This window comes from Syngnathus typhle, linkage group LG2 (genome assembly GCF_033458585.1).
Source record: "Syngnathus typhle isolate RoL2023-S1 ecotype Sweden linkage group LG2, RoL_Styp_1.0, whole genome shotgun sequence".
In the NCBI taxonomy this organism is placed as follows: domain Eukaryota; kingdom Metazoa; phylum Chordata; class Actinopteri; order Syngnathiformes; family Syngnathidae; genus Syngnathus; species Syngnathus typhle.
Window position 1 is genome coordinate 25,022,022 of NC_083739.1, and position 15,679 is coordinate 25,037,700.

General features: G+C 41.0%; 1 protein-coding gene across 20 annotated transcripts in view; it reads left to right on the forward strand.

The window, feature by feature from the left end:
* Positions 1-15,679, forward strand: part of LOC133150542 (tumor protein D54-like) — a 208,327-nt gene that overhangs the window by 17,725 nt on the left and 174,923 nt on the right. For 12 of the 20 annotated variants that reach the window (XR_009713791.1, XR_009713792.1, XM_061273128.1 and 9 more), the window contains exons 2-3: positions 2,492-2,699; positions 10,762-10,919. Coding sequence is in view for 17 of the 20 variants with exons in the window: in XM_061273128.1 (XP_061129112.1) it covers positions 2,681-2,699; positions 10,762-10,919 (177 nt within the window). In the remaining 3 variants the exon portion in view is untranslated. Of the gene's footprint in view, positions 1-2,491; positions 2,700-10,761; positions 10,920-15,679 lie in introns of those variants that run through there. The other 8 variants (XM_061273139.1, XM_061273140.1, XM_061273141.1 and 5 more) reach the window with 6 other exon arrangements.

Here is a 15,679-nt window from a genome sequence, read left to right on the forward strand (position 1 = left end):
TATGGACGAGTCCGGTCAGAGAATCTTGCATCAACTTTATTCTCAACAGCAGTGAGTATACAGGTTTCCAGGAGTGTATGTTAGTGGGTTTGAGTGTGTACTTGTGTGTGTGTGTGGTCTGGGGTTTCATAAACGCACACAAATGTCATGGGAAAAAGGGGTTTCGTAAGTCCGTTTTCCTCCCTAAGCGCGAGACCAAAAAGGGAGCGTGCAGCGTTCTCATAAGTGTCCCGCTTTCTGAGGACGCGTTCCTCGGAAAAGTCGGTGTCGGATCAATAGACTTTCGGACAACCACCATTCCTGAACACAGAGCTAAAATTATTAATTTTTAATTTTACTCTGCTTTCACTCCACAATATTGCTGAACTGGGAGATTTTATTGAAAAAAAAAGTTCCCCCTTACCTTTTGTGCCGATCGGACTGCAATATTGTTGAGCAAGAGCGGAGAAGGAAGAATCCTTCCTGGGGCATGCACTTTCCCGTCTGAAGAAATCACGTCAGGGTCACCAGACTTTCAAGGAACAATTATTTTAAATGTGAGGGTGCTGACAGATGATTGTCAGCCTTATTTATATTAACTTCAGTAGTCGCAGATCTTGACTGGGTTTTTGGAACGATCCTCGTAATCTCATCCCCAAATGGACTGAATCTTCTGGGTGGAAAATGTCATTATTGTCAGCTGAGCTGCAGTCTGCTGATGTTGCGTTAGCTTTGCCACAGTTTCAAATAAGTATTTAGGGTTGGTTTTATTGAGACCAATAATTCTAGAGCAATAATTAGTTTTTGCTAAAACAAGTGCTTCTTTGAATTTCAGCAGGCCTACCCACCTGTAACCCGACCCGTCACTGGTGTTGGATTTTGTCCACAATTTAGGGACCGCGCTATCTGCGCCTCACGGCAAAAGCCATTGCCAATCACCTGTTATCCAATTTACTCACTGCGTGCTCGTTTGATTTCTTCAGATGTAGGAAAATGCTCAGACACGAAGCAGAAATTAGATTTACACAGGTTGGTTGAGTTCACTCACAATTCTTGTTAAGAAAGCTCTGTTTTCAGGAAAGTACAATACAGCACTGGGCCTATCAAGAGCAGAAAGTCTCCATTCAGAAAAGGCAATGTTCAAGGTTCTTTGGTCAGTTTATATTCAGTTGCACATGCCGGTGTGGGCCGAGTGTGATGGGTGATGAGTCTTTGGGGTGGGGCAAGTTCGCAGTACAGTTTGATTCCAAGGGAGTGGGTGCTGGTTATAGGCGATTCTGTGTGTGTGTGGGGGCTGTTGTCTTCCATCCCGTCTTTCGACCTTGGCGATCATCTTTGGCCGAGTCCTTGGCTGTCTCCCTCTGGCACCTGCTGGTTTTATCTCCAAGTGACCTTCCCGTAAACATTCTGCTCCATTCTTACACTGTCACACCTCATCCATTCGTCATTCTTTCAATTTTGTCATTTTGTATGGAATTATATGAGCTTTTGGCTGTGACCTCATCAATTTATTAATGTTCCCTGACTATGCAAAGTTTGTTCTCACCACTTACCATGTTTTTGTTTGTTTGTTCTTTTGATACTCCATGTCTTTGCTTACGTCATTACGTATATTTTTAGTTTAATTATGCTTCCAACTGTATCTTTTCTTTGTTTGGCAAAATATTTCCCTCTGTGCAGAGCATTCGGTAGTAATCGAAAAGTTGGCGTCTCGCATTAGGCGACATATGACGTTTAGTCAAAACACAAGATATAATCAAGTACTGAACGCTCAAGACGACTCTGGCCGTGTCCATGATTTAGAGAAAAAACATCAGGCATGCATTACACAGTTCCTTAAGGGTCATTAAGCTACGTATTTAGGCAATATATCAAAACACATTTGTTATTTCACAGTGCTCAGAAATATATATCAAATCATCAAGTTATAAAAATCTTTGTCATTACCACCTATTAGAAATGTCTTCTTTATTGATTTGGTGTGTAGGTATAATTATATGCTTAAAATATTTCTTTTATTGATTTAATATGTGAATATACTTTTCTGTTTTTGTACTTTATTCAATGAGGTTTGAGTATATCTGTTTTTGTAGCTAGGCAGGACTTTTTGTATTTCGACCCCATTCCTTCACTGGCTCAAACAGTAATCTGTTTCTAAAAAGAGTGATAGCACCTTCACGAGGAAGGCCATACCCAGAGTCCAACTCAGCACTTCTGAACTGTGATGTGCCACCAAAGGAAACTTTTTTTTACATCTGTGAGGTGGTCTTTCTGCACTTGGCAATAATATTTGCAAAATTGCAATAGTACAAACTATGCCTCCATATGCCTCTATATTCCTCTATACGTCGTTTCAAAACAATTAGCTGACTTCTCACGTTTGACCAGTGTACGTGTGTTTGAATGCGTGTGGCTGCAACCCCCTTTCCCAGGCCGATGAGCATTCCAGTTGAAATTTCCGACTCTGAAATCCAACCTTGCTTATTGATTGGCCCACTTTTCTGTCCGGTAGGGGGCGACGATGGACTTCAACCCGAGTTGCCAACCAACATTCAAAATCAAAGAAGAAGGACAAACAAATCAGTTTCGTTGTCACTTGTGAGTACACAGGAGCAACGGGCCCACTGAATGCCGAGTGGGCGACTTTCTATCCAAGTTAAGGTTTGTCAACGACGACTTCAAAAGACCATTTTTTGACGCAATGGATCCCGTCGGCCAAGGTAACCGTGAATGTTCCCCGTGGGCTAAATTGGCTACCATGTATATTACATTGATGTCACACGATGAGAGAAAATGTCATAGTCTAAAGTTAATGCATTGCAACGTGCATGTAAAAGTTGGATGTGTGTGAAGGCCTACAGATGTGTCATTTTGGTCGCTTGTGTATCGAACCGAAAAGAACGGAATTGGCTCGCTGCTAAATGCTATATGACCAATGATGCTACAAAAAAAGAATGCTTTTGTATAGTTAAGTGACTTTGGCGCATTTTCTCGTATTTACATGACGTTGAAACACTACGTCTCCTGTTCAAATTGTATCTCGCAAACAACTCAAGGCAAATGTGAACTGTTTTGGTTACATTTGAAAAGCAGTTTTCCTGGCACTGCAAGCGAGGCCGTCTTGTTGACAGCTGACAGAATTCGACGTTGACGTCACTTTCAGATCGTTGTAAGAGATCCTCCATTTGAGAGCCTGAAGTGACTCTTCAAAGTGTACCTTCTGTGAGGGTCCACTCCAAGTTCAGCCACATAGACCGTTTATTCTCCTATGATTTTAAACAAAGTTTAGCGCCAATTTACTTTGTCGTTGGCCAGGTTGAACACATGACTCTGGCTTTCAGTTTATACTCAGAGGTGTCAAATACATGTCCACAAAATAAAAAAATCTGTTTTGTTAAGCCTAATTTCCACCGACGGATGGTACCTACCCTGCTCCACTCTACTCTGCTTCGGTCTTCTCGGCTCTACACTCAAAAAGAGTGCTTTTCCACGACTCGGCATACATCACATTATAGTAGGGTGACTAGACATCCTCCTTTTCCCGGATATGTCCAACTTTTGAGCCCTAACAAAATGTCCAGGGGGAATTTCAAAATCGTCCGGAATTTTGTTGGAGTCAAACATATCACATGTACATTGTCAATAGAATTGCCGCTCCATTCCATTTCACTCAATTCCAGGTTTTTCTTTATTGTTCGCAAATAAGTGACGCCCTTCTTCTCAAATCTAGCCACTTTGCTACGAAGTAGGGTGGGCCAGTCTGCAGCGAGTGTTTACAGGCAATGCCAAAACGAAAATGCACGTTCACGGCGTTGAATAAAAAAAAATTCCCGTGCTTTCGCCAGGGTTGTGATCCTTATGAAGCTGAGTTCTTGACATGCAAGGCAGGCACTTACGTGTCTGTGGCAAATAAAGGTGCCAACGCACCCCGCAATAGGACTGAAGAGGAGCCCTTTTTTTTTTTATCTTCAAATACTGCACCGATGGCCATATTTCGTTTGTCTTTTTTTACTTAGTGTAGCACTATAAAACTAACAGATGTCATTGTACACATATCTTTTGTTAGTGTAAATATGTTTTCGTTATTGTACTATATATGTTGTTTTGTTATTCGGGCCAATAGATGCAATTGCTGTACAGACACCATGTCATTTGTGTCATAACATACGACACAAATGACCCCCCCACTCAGAAAAAAACACCCCCTCCCAAAAAAAGGTGTCCTCTTTTTCTGGTCACATTACAATATTAGCGACCATCGCTCGCACGCACGAATAATAACAACGGAGAGTGCGTTACTGCGATGGGTTGTTGCAACTGCTGATTGGTTTGTGGCTGCTTATTTCAGCCAGAATACATCAAATGAATAAAGAAGATGAAAGGAAGGTTGTGAAAGTGAAAGCAAACATCTTAAAGAAGTACCGCTGATGTTTAATTTTTTTTTGTTTCGAAAAACAGGAGACATGGGACATCCGCCACAAGCGTGTAAATAAAGCATTGTCTCGGACCAATCATTGGCCTCCAAAATATTTACCGTATTTTCCGCACCATAAGGCGCACTTAAAAGCCAAAAACGAAGGTGCGCCTTTTAATAAGGTGCGTCTTGTGTGTGGACTGAATTCCAAATTCTTTATAATTGTTTTGTGTGGCTTCAGACCCAATGAACCAATCAGAGGATATTACGTTTAACGTAGAGAACCAATCAGAGGACATTACGTTTTACGTAGATTGGAGCAAAAAACAATCAGAATACTGTACGTAACACGTAGAGTATGTACTGTAATTTTCGGACTATAAGTCGCTCCGGAGTATAAGTCGCACCAGCCATAAAATGCACAAAAATGTGAGAAAAAACATATATAAGTCGCTCCAGAGTATAAGTCGCATTTTGGGGGGCAATTTATTCGACAAAATCCAACACCAAGAACAGACATGAACGAGCAACAACAGGCTAAACGATACGGTATGCTAACGTGACAAACACAAACGAGGAGCTGAGAACGGGCCTGACGTAACATTCAGTTATTTAAAAAAAAAACTATTACATAAATAACAGGTTTATAAAACCATCTGTGTCCCTCCAATTCATTAAATCCATCGATCGTCAACAATGCCGCGCCGCAGTTCAAATTATTCCACAGGCCCATACAACGATATATAAACTATATTTTAAACAGGGCTGTGGACTCGGTTCGGACTCGGGGACTCGGGGACTCGGACTCGGTCGGACTCGGTCATTTTTGCCGGACTCGGACTCAGTGCTGATTCTGACCGAGTCCACCGAGTCCGACAATAAAAAAAAGAGGCAAGACGCAGCCAGAGAGTGTCAGGTTACAGTCAGCGCGGTAGGAGTTGGATGAAGCAGTAAAAACTCCACCAAACTCGTCGTAATGACCCGTGATATATGTTGTATCCTTATTATTTTCCAGGTTCTTAGATAGCAAGAATAGGTCGGACAACGACGTGAATAAGAACTGCTTTATTCCTTACTCACAGTGCGTTCACAGGGCCTACCACAACAACACAGAATGCCCATCCCACTTCCGGGGTTTTTCTACTACGGAATTTGAGTTAGCCCAAAATACACAACATCTCTTCCCCTCTTACAATGAACGTGCTATATGCATGAACAACATAGTCTTATGCACCTATAACTTGACATCTTCAAGATCTATCAATAACTACCATTAAACAATTATCATACATGGTCCAGACAATTATGACAATAATATTCCCATGAAACCTTAACTTTGGGTGAGGGTGGACTACCTCGAATTATACCGAATTATAGCGAAAACCGATGTCGTACGGCGTCAGCACTATGTTGTTTCCAATAAAAACATGAAGAACTCACGTTTGCGTCAGTCAATTTTAATTTTTATAAAGGATTATTCTCATTTGATGTCTTTAAATTCATCCGCGTTCTGCCATTGAAGCGGGGTGCATTCAAAGACCAGTCGTACAGACGGAAACGTTTTGTGATCAAATCTTTCATAACGAGAATGATTTGAGTGAATTGATTTGAATGAATAATTGAGAAGAAATTTCAGTTCTGAAGGCTTCTTTTGTCCCAAGCAAAGTGACAGATGGTGGGGAGGGGGGACACAAATTGTAAAATCAATTCACTCAAATCATTCTCGTTATGAAAGATTTGATCACAAAACGTGTGTGGCTTTTTCTTAAATGAACACGTTTGACATTGCTATCGTGTCAGCTTTTAATTATATTGCGCTGTCATGTTAAAGCAAATTAATGAATGCAACAATATTAATTTGCTTTGAAAATACCTGAGGAATAAAATAAAATGGATGGATGGATGAATGATGATCACAATTAAGTATGAAGTCTCCTTTGTAATATATACTCCTTGTAGCCTGTACCCAAAAAGAGGAGTTTCTTAGCATCGAGGTTTATGCAAAGAGCTCACGTAATTATATTGTTGCGTTTTGGTGAAGCGAATGAGTGTTCCGTCTGTACGACTGGTCTTTGAATGCACCCCGCTTCAATGGCAGACCGCGGATGGCATTAAATGAGAATAATCCTCTATAAAAATTAAAATTGACTGACGTATCTGAGTATCTGTTTATTGTATTCGTTTATATGTTTACTAAAGACAAAGCCATCAGAAAACTGTTGTAATTATTTGGATTTTGATCTAAATTAGCCTTGAATAAAGACTACCGTTTTTTTCCGTGTATAGTGCGCAAAATTTAACGAATTTATTGTCCTAAAATCTGGGGTGCGCATTATACATGGGTACAAAAAAATTTTTCTTTTTTTTTTTTTTTTTTTCTTTTTTAGAAAACGAAACCAACAACAGGACTGACCGGCAAAGACGTGTAACAAAAAGACAGGGTGACATTACCAAAGACAGGAACAGAAAGCAAACAGACATCATGACAGTAACATGCAATGATCCGACGGTGAGCGAGGGGCAGACAGGACTTAAATACAAAACACGTTACATCGATTGAGGTGACACAGGAAGAGAGGGGCGACGCGAACAGAAACTATGGCAACCTAGACACATAGCAAAACTGGGGACGAGACGTGACAAATGTCCCTCGAAATGAAACTGGAAATTACCAAGTTTTGGTTTCCAAGGGTGTTTTTATTCCTCTTCAACGTCTCTCCCATACAGAGCCGCCTTTTTCACGTCCGCACGCCTCTTTCCCGTGCGCGCACGGAGCGCGGTGGTGCGTTTATGGGCAGTCGGAGAAATCAACGCCAACAAAAAAAATTACATCCAGCCTAGTTAAGACCATACCAAAGACTATAAAAATGGGACCCGATGCCTCCCTGCGTGTGTGACGATCATTGGGACTTAAAAAATAAATAAATAAATAAATAAATAAATAAATTTCATAAAAAAAAATTCATAAAAATTGGGTGCGTATTATACATGGGTACAGGCTTTTTTCCAGCATCAGCATGCCATTTTTAGGGTGCGTATTATACATGGGGGCGCACTATACACGGAAAAAAACGGTAAGCAGTCACATGAATTAACAGAAAAAATGGACAGCCGGACTCGGACTCATGGTCAAGAGGCCGGACTCGGACTCGGTGCAAAAATCCGACCGAGTCCACAGCCCTGATTTTAAATAACTATCACATAAACAACAATATTATAAAACCATTTGTGTCACTCCAAATCATTAAATCCATCGATCAAATTTCTCATCTTTTACCGATCGTCCTTTGTCAACAATGCCGTGTGCCGCGCCGCAGTTCAAATTATTCCACAGGCCCATACAGTGATATATAAATTATATTTTAGATAACCATCACATAAACAATATTATAAAACCATTTGTGTCACTCCAAATCATCAAATCCATCGATCAAATTTCTCATCCTTTATGTCATCCTGGTGACAGAGGACATGTCCAGAGTATATGGCGCTTTAAAGTGTTTGTTTGATTTTTTCTCTCTATTTTTCATGTTTTGAATATGTTCAAGATAAAGATATCAAAGCATGTGAAGTGATCAACTATACTTGTAAAGAAGTGATGTGTTAATGATAAAGTAAAAATTTGTGAAAAAAAACATAAGTCGCTCCTGAGTCACCCCCCCTACCCAAACTATGAAAAAAAATATTTTTTATATATATATATATATATATATATATATATATATATATATATATATATATATATATATATATATATATATATATATATATATATATATATATATATATATATATATATATATATATATATATATATATAAATACGGTACTTCTGCCGCCGTTGATAAATAAATACTATCGTTTCTGCAAATCTGTAAAGTTGTTTTGTGTGGCTTCTGCCACACAGAGACGTATTATACAGACGTAATATGTAGACCCGATGAACTAATCAGAGGACATTACGTTTTTTGTAGATCGGGGCGGTAAACCAATCAGAGGGCTGTACGTAACACATAGAGCAGGGGTGGCCAACCAGTCAGAGACTAAGAGCCACATTTTTTACTGTGTACAGCAAAGAGCCACATCATACACATGAGCACACATGAGCCAGGATCATTGCAGAAGAGCAACGTGACAATGACGAGTCAATGACGAGAGGTTACTTAGCATGTTTAATGGCGAACTTGCTAAACTGTTTACCGTTTTTTTCCATGTATAATGCGCAAAATTTAACTAATTTATTGTCCTAAAATCTGGGGTGTACATGGGTACAAAAAAAAAAGTTTTTTTAAATTTTTTAATCCCGATATGATACGGTGGCCGCGATTACAGATGCGCTTTCTTCTCTGCTGTTCACTTCAAACACGCTCTATACCAGGGGTGGGCAAACTACGGCCCGCGGGCCACATCCGGCCCACGGGACCGTTTAATCCGGCCCGCCAACCCTGAACAAATTGTATTAAACTTTTTTTTTTTTGGTCATTTTGCCTGCAATGACTGCGTCTTCCCAGTAGATGGCGAAGCGCTCGCCTGCGCATTTACTACCGGAAGCCGTGTCAGAAAGCTCGGTGCACACTCACAAGTGCGTGTACGTACTCAGTAGTACGGACTTGGCGCACTCTCGCTCTATTCGTATCAGTCCCGAATTTAGAGCGTGGGCTTTGACGACAGCATTCTTATAATTCGTGTGCTGAGCTTTCAGATGCAGTTTTGCGCTAAAGCCACCCACAAACCTTCCCCTGGAATCCTTCCATTAAAATGAGTGGCCCGAAAAAAAGAAGTGAGTGCCGAATGTTAAAAAAGAGTGGCCAATTTGGCTCGACGTACGCGACGTGACGTTCAGCCACATCAACATCAACCCGTCACAGATCAAGGTAAACGGACCAACACCTCGGATCTCGCCTAAGAATTGCCACAACAAATTTTACTCCAGACTATGACGCACTAGCAAAAAAGGGAGACCAACAACACTGTTCCCACTGAAAATGAACGGGAGGCTCTCAAGTTTATTGTAAAAAAAATGCATTTTGAATATGATTTGTACACATAGCAGGGATTGAAACTAGCGACCATTCTCATTTTCAAACAATGCAGGATGCTCAAGGACATTGATGCACCACCTATTTGCGACTAATCTTAACCTGTAAAGTTCTTAAGGCTTACTTTAAGGAAGTGTTTCCCGTTTCCTCACCTCTGTTACCAGGTGTTTGAGAGTTAAAACTCTGCTCTGATTTTCAGATACCCCTCACCGTGTTGCTGTTTTGATTACTTTATTTGGATGTATGCTTTCACCGATTCTTCAAGATGATATATTTGGTCAGAATGTTTGCCGTTTGATGTGATCTCATAAGATAAACATCTTTCATTAATCTGACCTGCAGGCACTGAAGTGATGGAGATTGTTATTCATAATAACAGTGTCGTATTTTACGAGAATCACTGATAGCAGTTTTTTAGTGAATTATTATTTTTTTAATGCTGTTAATAAATGCATTTGTTTTCAAAAAACTTGTTTGGAATATCCATGCTTTACTACCTACTAAAGGCCAAGATCTTTTATGCAATGACCTTTACAGGTCGCTTATATGACTTCACACAACGCCTACGTCCATCTGCTCCTGGTCCGGCCCTCCGGTCCAAATTTAGAACCCAGTTCGGCCCGCGAGTCAAAAAGTTTGCCCACCCCTGCTCTATACGAACACAATGCTCTTGTATCAGACGCTTGCTCGATCACCTGCTCGTTTGCTGTCTGTCACAATGTACCCTACACAAATCCGAAACATTTCTTCGCTATTGAGTTTGCTAGCGCATGCGCAGTGATACTGACCAGCAGAATAACATCCGGTTGTTCCCAAAGATTATCTTTTTTCTGAAATAATTTTACGTTTACGGACTTAAGTAGGAGTCAAAATTTGGGTGCGTATTATACATGGATACAGGCTTTTTTCCAGCATCAACATGCCATTTTTAGGGTGCGTATTATACATGGGGGCGCATTATACATGGAAAAAAACGGTAATTTGAATACAGAAGATGAGGACTTGGACGGATTTGCGGATAAATATCGATTAACACTCATGTGAGTACAGTAGAGTACATGGTTAAATAGTAGAATAAAGTACAGCCGAACTCACGGTATTGCTCCCGCAACGTGTTTTTGTCTACCGTAATTCATGGCATGCATGCGCCCTATAATGCCGTGCGCCCTATGTGTTGATTAAATACAAAATAGACCCCACAATCAGTCTGCGCCTTTTTACCCAGAAGCGCCTTATGGTGTGGAAAATACGGTAATATGTATTTTTTTAATGATCGAATGTGTATGCTTCCATTTTTAACAGTTGCCTTCATTGTTTCTTGCGGTGCAGATGTCAACTTGAACTCCCCTAACAAGGGTCTGCCCGTGGAATATTCCAGCAGCCTAGCAGATTTTCCGGTGGAAGGGGCGCAGAGAAGTTTGGGCAACCCCCTCTCACCAGGCCTGACAGAGGAGGAAGCTCAGGCTCTTCAGAATGAGCTTGCCAAGGTCAGTGTTACTGGTTTCAAATTCAGCATTTGGACACTTTCTGCTGTTTCTCTTTTGTTGCAACACATCATTTTCCCCCTACTGAAATTGGCAAGGCTCCAAATTAGGGCAGCACAATATATAGAAAAAACATAAGCATTGCGAAAATGGCCCTGAAATATGCATATTAATGTTTTTTTCTGATTCAGTGAGATACAACCTGTTGTGTTTTGTTCAAGATGTTCGTTGTTGAGCAAAGAAAACAAAGATGTTGAGTAATAGTTGGTTCTTTATTTGCAAGATCTTGGGTTGCTTTACGGCAGTCAGTACAAGTGCACTTCAGCAGATGAGACCAACAACATCAGACTCCAGATCAGAAGGTTTTATACTGTCCGCAAGCCGGAATACAGAAGGGGAGGGGAAAAGAAGGAAAACCATATCCTCATAAGAATGTCTTGTTATCTACTGAATGCTTTGTACAAATGTGTCATGACGTTAATGAGCTCTGCCTTATGTGTAATGGAAAAGTTACCTAGCTGTGTGTGCCGTGTCTGTGCTCTGATGGAGCAACTATGTTTGTATAAATTAATATAAAATTAATATAAAACATTTAGCCATTGCTGTTGCTCCCTTTTCAGTCCCCCTTTTGACCTCGACAGAGGTCAACCAAAAAACAAGGACAAACAAAGTGTATCATGAACACGGGACTATTGGAACATCTGATAAGCGGCCGGTCAATCTAACTCGTGGCTCTCAATTACAGTAGTAATCAGTTCGTGTCACAAAGAGCGGAATCAAGGAACACAACAACATCCATAAATCATGTAAAACGAACACAGATGATACACGTGCTCACGCCAGGGTTGGGGGAATAGTGGCGGCTGTAGGCATGAGAGTATTGATGTCCGTCCAGGTGTCATTAGAATGTGCGTCGGGAATTTGTACCAATTGGATGGGAGTTCGTAATTTGAGCCATACCAGTGGAGAAACGATGAAGAGAGCAAGAGCATAGATACCTAGCATTAAGAGAGTAAATGAGGGAGGACAGGGTGAGGTTGCAAAGGTGATACATGATCAAAAACTTCAATGTCAGCAAGAAACCACCGTGAGGAAGAGATCTCGCCTTAGTTCTCATGTTCAACTTGAGTGTGTGAGTGAAAAACCTGTGGCATGCTATAATGCAGGAAAAGGCTCACACGGTCCCTTTGCCTTAGGCGACCAAAATGTTATCAATAATATCAGTCCAGCCGTTGGGAGCTTGGCACGCCCACTGGTGGAGGGTTAGCACAGTTCTTACCCCCTTTGCAGCTCTGTTCCGTCCGGAAGGAACCTGAAAACGTCTGCTGTGCAGTCTTTGTCTTCAGTGGCTCAGGGTAGACTACCTGGCCACCAAGGGGAAGAGGATTACTCTGCCTCTTTTTCGATTGGGAGTGGGGACGCTGTCGATGGCGGATCTGGATCTTTGCAGGAATCCTTCACAGGGGCACACTGGGATAGATGTCTCCTTTGTTGGCCAGCCGGACGACATGCGATATGCGCTCCACCACTGCAAAGGGTCCAGTCCACCGAGGCTCTGTCCACTTTCTCTTCAGGACTTTCAGCCAGATAGTTGGGGTGATTTGAATCTCGGCGGCCCCATCTGGGTCCGCTGCAGTGTGCTCAGCAAACCTGGAATCATAAAACCGGACAATTGGTCTAAGATGTTACCACCATTCGGATCAGCAACTGGAAGGGCCGAAATTGGTCCAAGAAAACAGCGACCTTTCTGCAACTCAAAAGGGGTGTGCCCAGTTCGGGCATTAACAGACATATGCACACACATTAATGCGAGAGGGAGTGCTAGAACCCAATTCAAAATCAGTGTATCTTTGTTATCCATGTCTCATGTTCAATTCAACTCATGTTCAAATCATTCATCATTTTCCTTAAATGGTTCATGGTTCAACTGCTAAATTTCTTTTAATATTCATAATATTTAATAGGCCTTCACAGTTATTTTACACCATTCACTTCCTTCTTCTATTTTATTCTCCTCAACTTTCTGTCCTTCTACTACTTCCACATAATTCAACCAATTCACTCCATTCCACTTTTTCCACGTATTCCAAATATTCACGAGATGAGGGCTTCCATTTTTCTCGTTCCGTTTTTTTCCATTTTCGCAAAATTTGCAAATTTACGACAAATGTTTCCCCATTCATTCTTAATGGCACATTCAACATTTCACATTTTCGTCGTTCCAGTTTGAAATTCATATCATTCACCACATTCAAATCACATTCGGAAAGATTCTCGACATTCCCAAAATTGCCAAATTAAAAAATTTCACGTCGCGTTTAAAATTTCCGCAAAATTTCGTTTTTCAGCTCTCATTTCTACATTTTTCAAGTAATTCAACTCATTCCAACATCATTCTGCAGCATTCCCCCAGAAGTTATTCAGTTTCTTCACCTTCACATGCAATTTCTCCAGAAACTGCATTTTCTAGTTATTACCGTTTTTTTCCATGTAAAATGCGCCCCCATGTATAATACCCACCCTAAAAATGGCATGTTGATGCTGGAAAAAAGCCTGTACCCATGTATAATACGCACCCAAATTTTGACTCCTACTTAAGTCCGTAAACGTAAAATTATTTCAGAAAAAATATCATCTTTGTGAACAACCGGATGTTATTCTGCCGGTCAGTATCACTGCGCATGCGCTAACAAACTCAATAGCGAAGAAATGTTTTGGATTTGTGTAGGGTACATTGTGACAGCAAACGAGCAGGTGATCGAGCAAGCGTCTGATATGAGAGCATTGTGTTCGTATGGAGCGTGTTTGAAGTGAACAGCAGAGAAGAAAGCGCATCTGTAATGGCGGCCTCCGTATCATATCCGGATTAAAAAATATATATATATATATATTTTTTTTGTACCCATGTATAATGCGCACCCCAAATTTTAGGACAATAAATTAGTTAAATTTTGCGCATTATACATGAAAAAAAACGGTATTCTTATTATCAAACATATTCCCTATTCCTTGTAATTGGTCTATTTATCTCCTACATTAAATGACATAAATATTTGTTGCTTATCTTGTTGCTGTATGATTCATCCCCGTTTGCAGTTCGTATTAAAAAAATGTTAAACCTTATCCTCTCTAAATTGTTAACACGCAATGTATCCAGTCAAAGTCGAAGTCTGCTTTATTGTCAATCTCTTCACATGCCAAGACACGCAAAGAAATCGAAATTACGTTTCCACTATCCCACGGTGACAAGACATACCGTTTTTTTCCATGTATAATGCGCCCCCATGTATAATACGCACCCTTAAAATGGCATGTCAATGCTGGAAAAAAGCCTGTACCCATGTATAATACGCACCCAATTATTATTATTTTAGTCCCAATGATCGTCACACACGCATCTGGGTGTGGTGAAATTTGTCCTCTGCATTTGACCCATCCCCGTGTGATTTTGATCCATCCCCTGAGGGAAAAGGGAGCAGTGAGCAGCAGCGGCGCCGCGCTCGGGAATCATTTGGTGATCTAACCCCCCAATTCCAACCCTTAATGCTGAGTGCCAAGCAGCGAGGCAATGGGTCCCATTTTTATAGTCTTTGGTATGGTCTTAACTAGGCTAGATGTATTTTTTTTGTTGGCGTTGATTTCTCCGATTGCCCGTAAAGGCACCACCGCGATCAGATGTAAAGTGCGGACATGTGAAAAAGGCGGCTCTGTATGGGAGAGAAGTTGAAGAGGAATAAAAACACCCTTGGAAACCAAAACTTGCCCCTCGTCGTGACTCGGAGCCGCAACAAATGTTTCAGATTTGTGTAGGGTACATTGTGACAGCAAACGAGCAGGTGATCGAGCAAGCGTCTGATACGAGAGCATTGCGTTCGTATGGAGCGTGTTTGAAGTGAACAGCAGAGACGAAAGGAACAAGGCAAAGTGTTGTGAAATAAAATATCACCTGTAATACGCATTTTGTTATTTGCTGATTGTATTAAACTATCACATTCATTGTCAGTCTAGAAGAGAACTATACGCATCGGATCCATAGTGCGCATGCGCAGTGATACTGCCTCCGTATGACGTCCAGTCCGCGATGGAGATTAAAAAACAAACAATATTTTACAATAACACCGGTTTCTGTTCCTGTCTTTGGTAATGTCACCCTGTCTTTTTGTTCCACGTCTTTGTCGGTCAGTCCTGTTGTTGGTTTTGTTAGAGAGTTATGTTAGTTTACCAAGTCTGTGTTTTGAGTTCCTCCAATGAACCCTGGTCCAAGCTGCACTTGGTCGCCCTGCTCCTTTCCACACTCCATCCGTGACAAGATTTTCTTCAAAAATTGTTGTACCATGATTTTCTTCAAACCCCCCCCCCCCAAAAAACCCCCTTTTTTTTTTTAATATTTTTAAATTGTACCCATGTATAATGTGCACCCCAGATTTTAGGACAATAAATTAGTCAACAAATCGTGCCGGCACAGTATCATACTGATCGTAGCTGGACTCGCTGATTCAGTCGTGTCCGGTCATAGGACTGAAACGGGCCATCCGTATTGAACCATTTTGTTATCAATGGTGCCCCTGATCAATCATCAAATCCTAGGTATTCCAATCTGTACTATACTTTCAGGTGAGAGGAATTGTATCCTCTATCGTGATCACAACACCCCAACTCCAAACTATCTTGGCCAATCATATTGCGCACGCACACACTCACAGACACACGGGCGCCAATTCATTCACCCTTACAGCTCAACTCTCATCCCACAACAAGCAAAT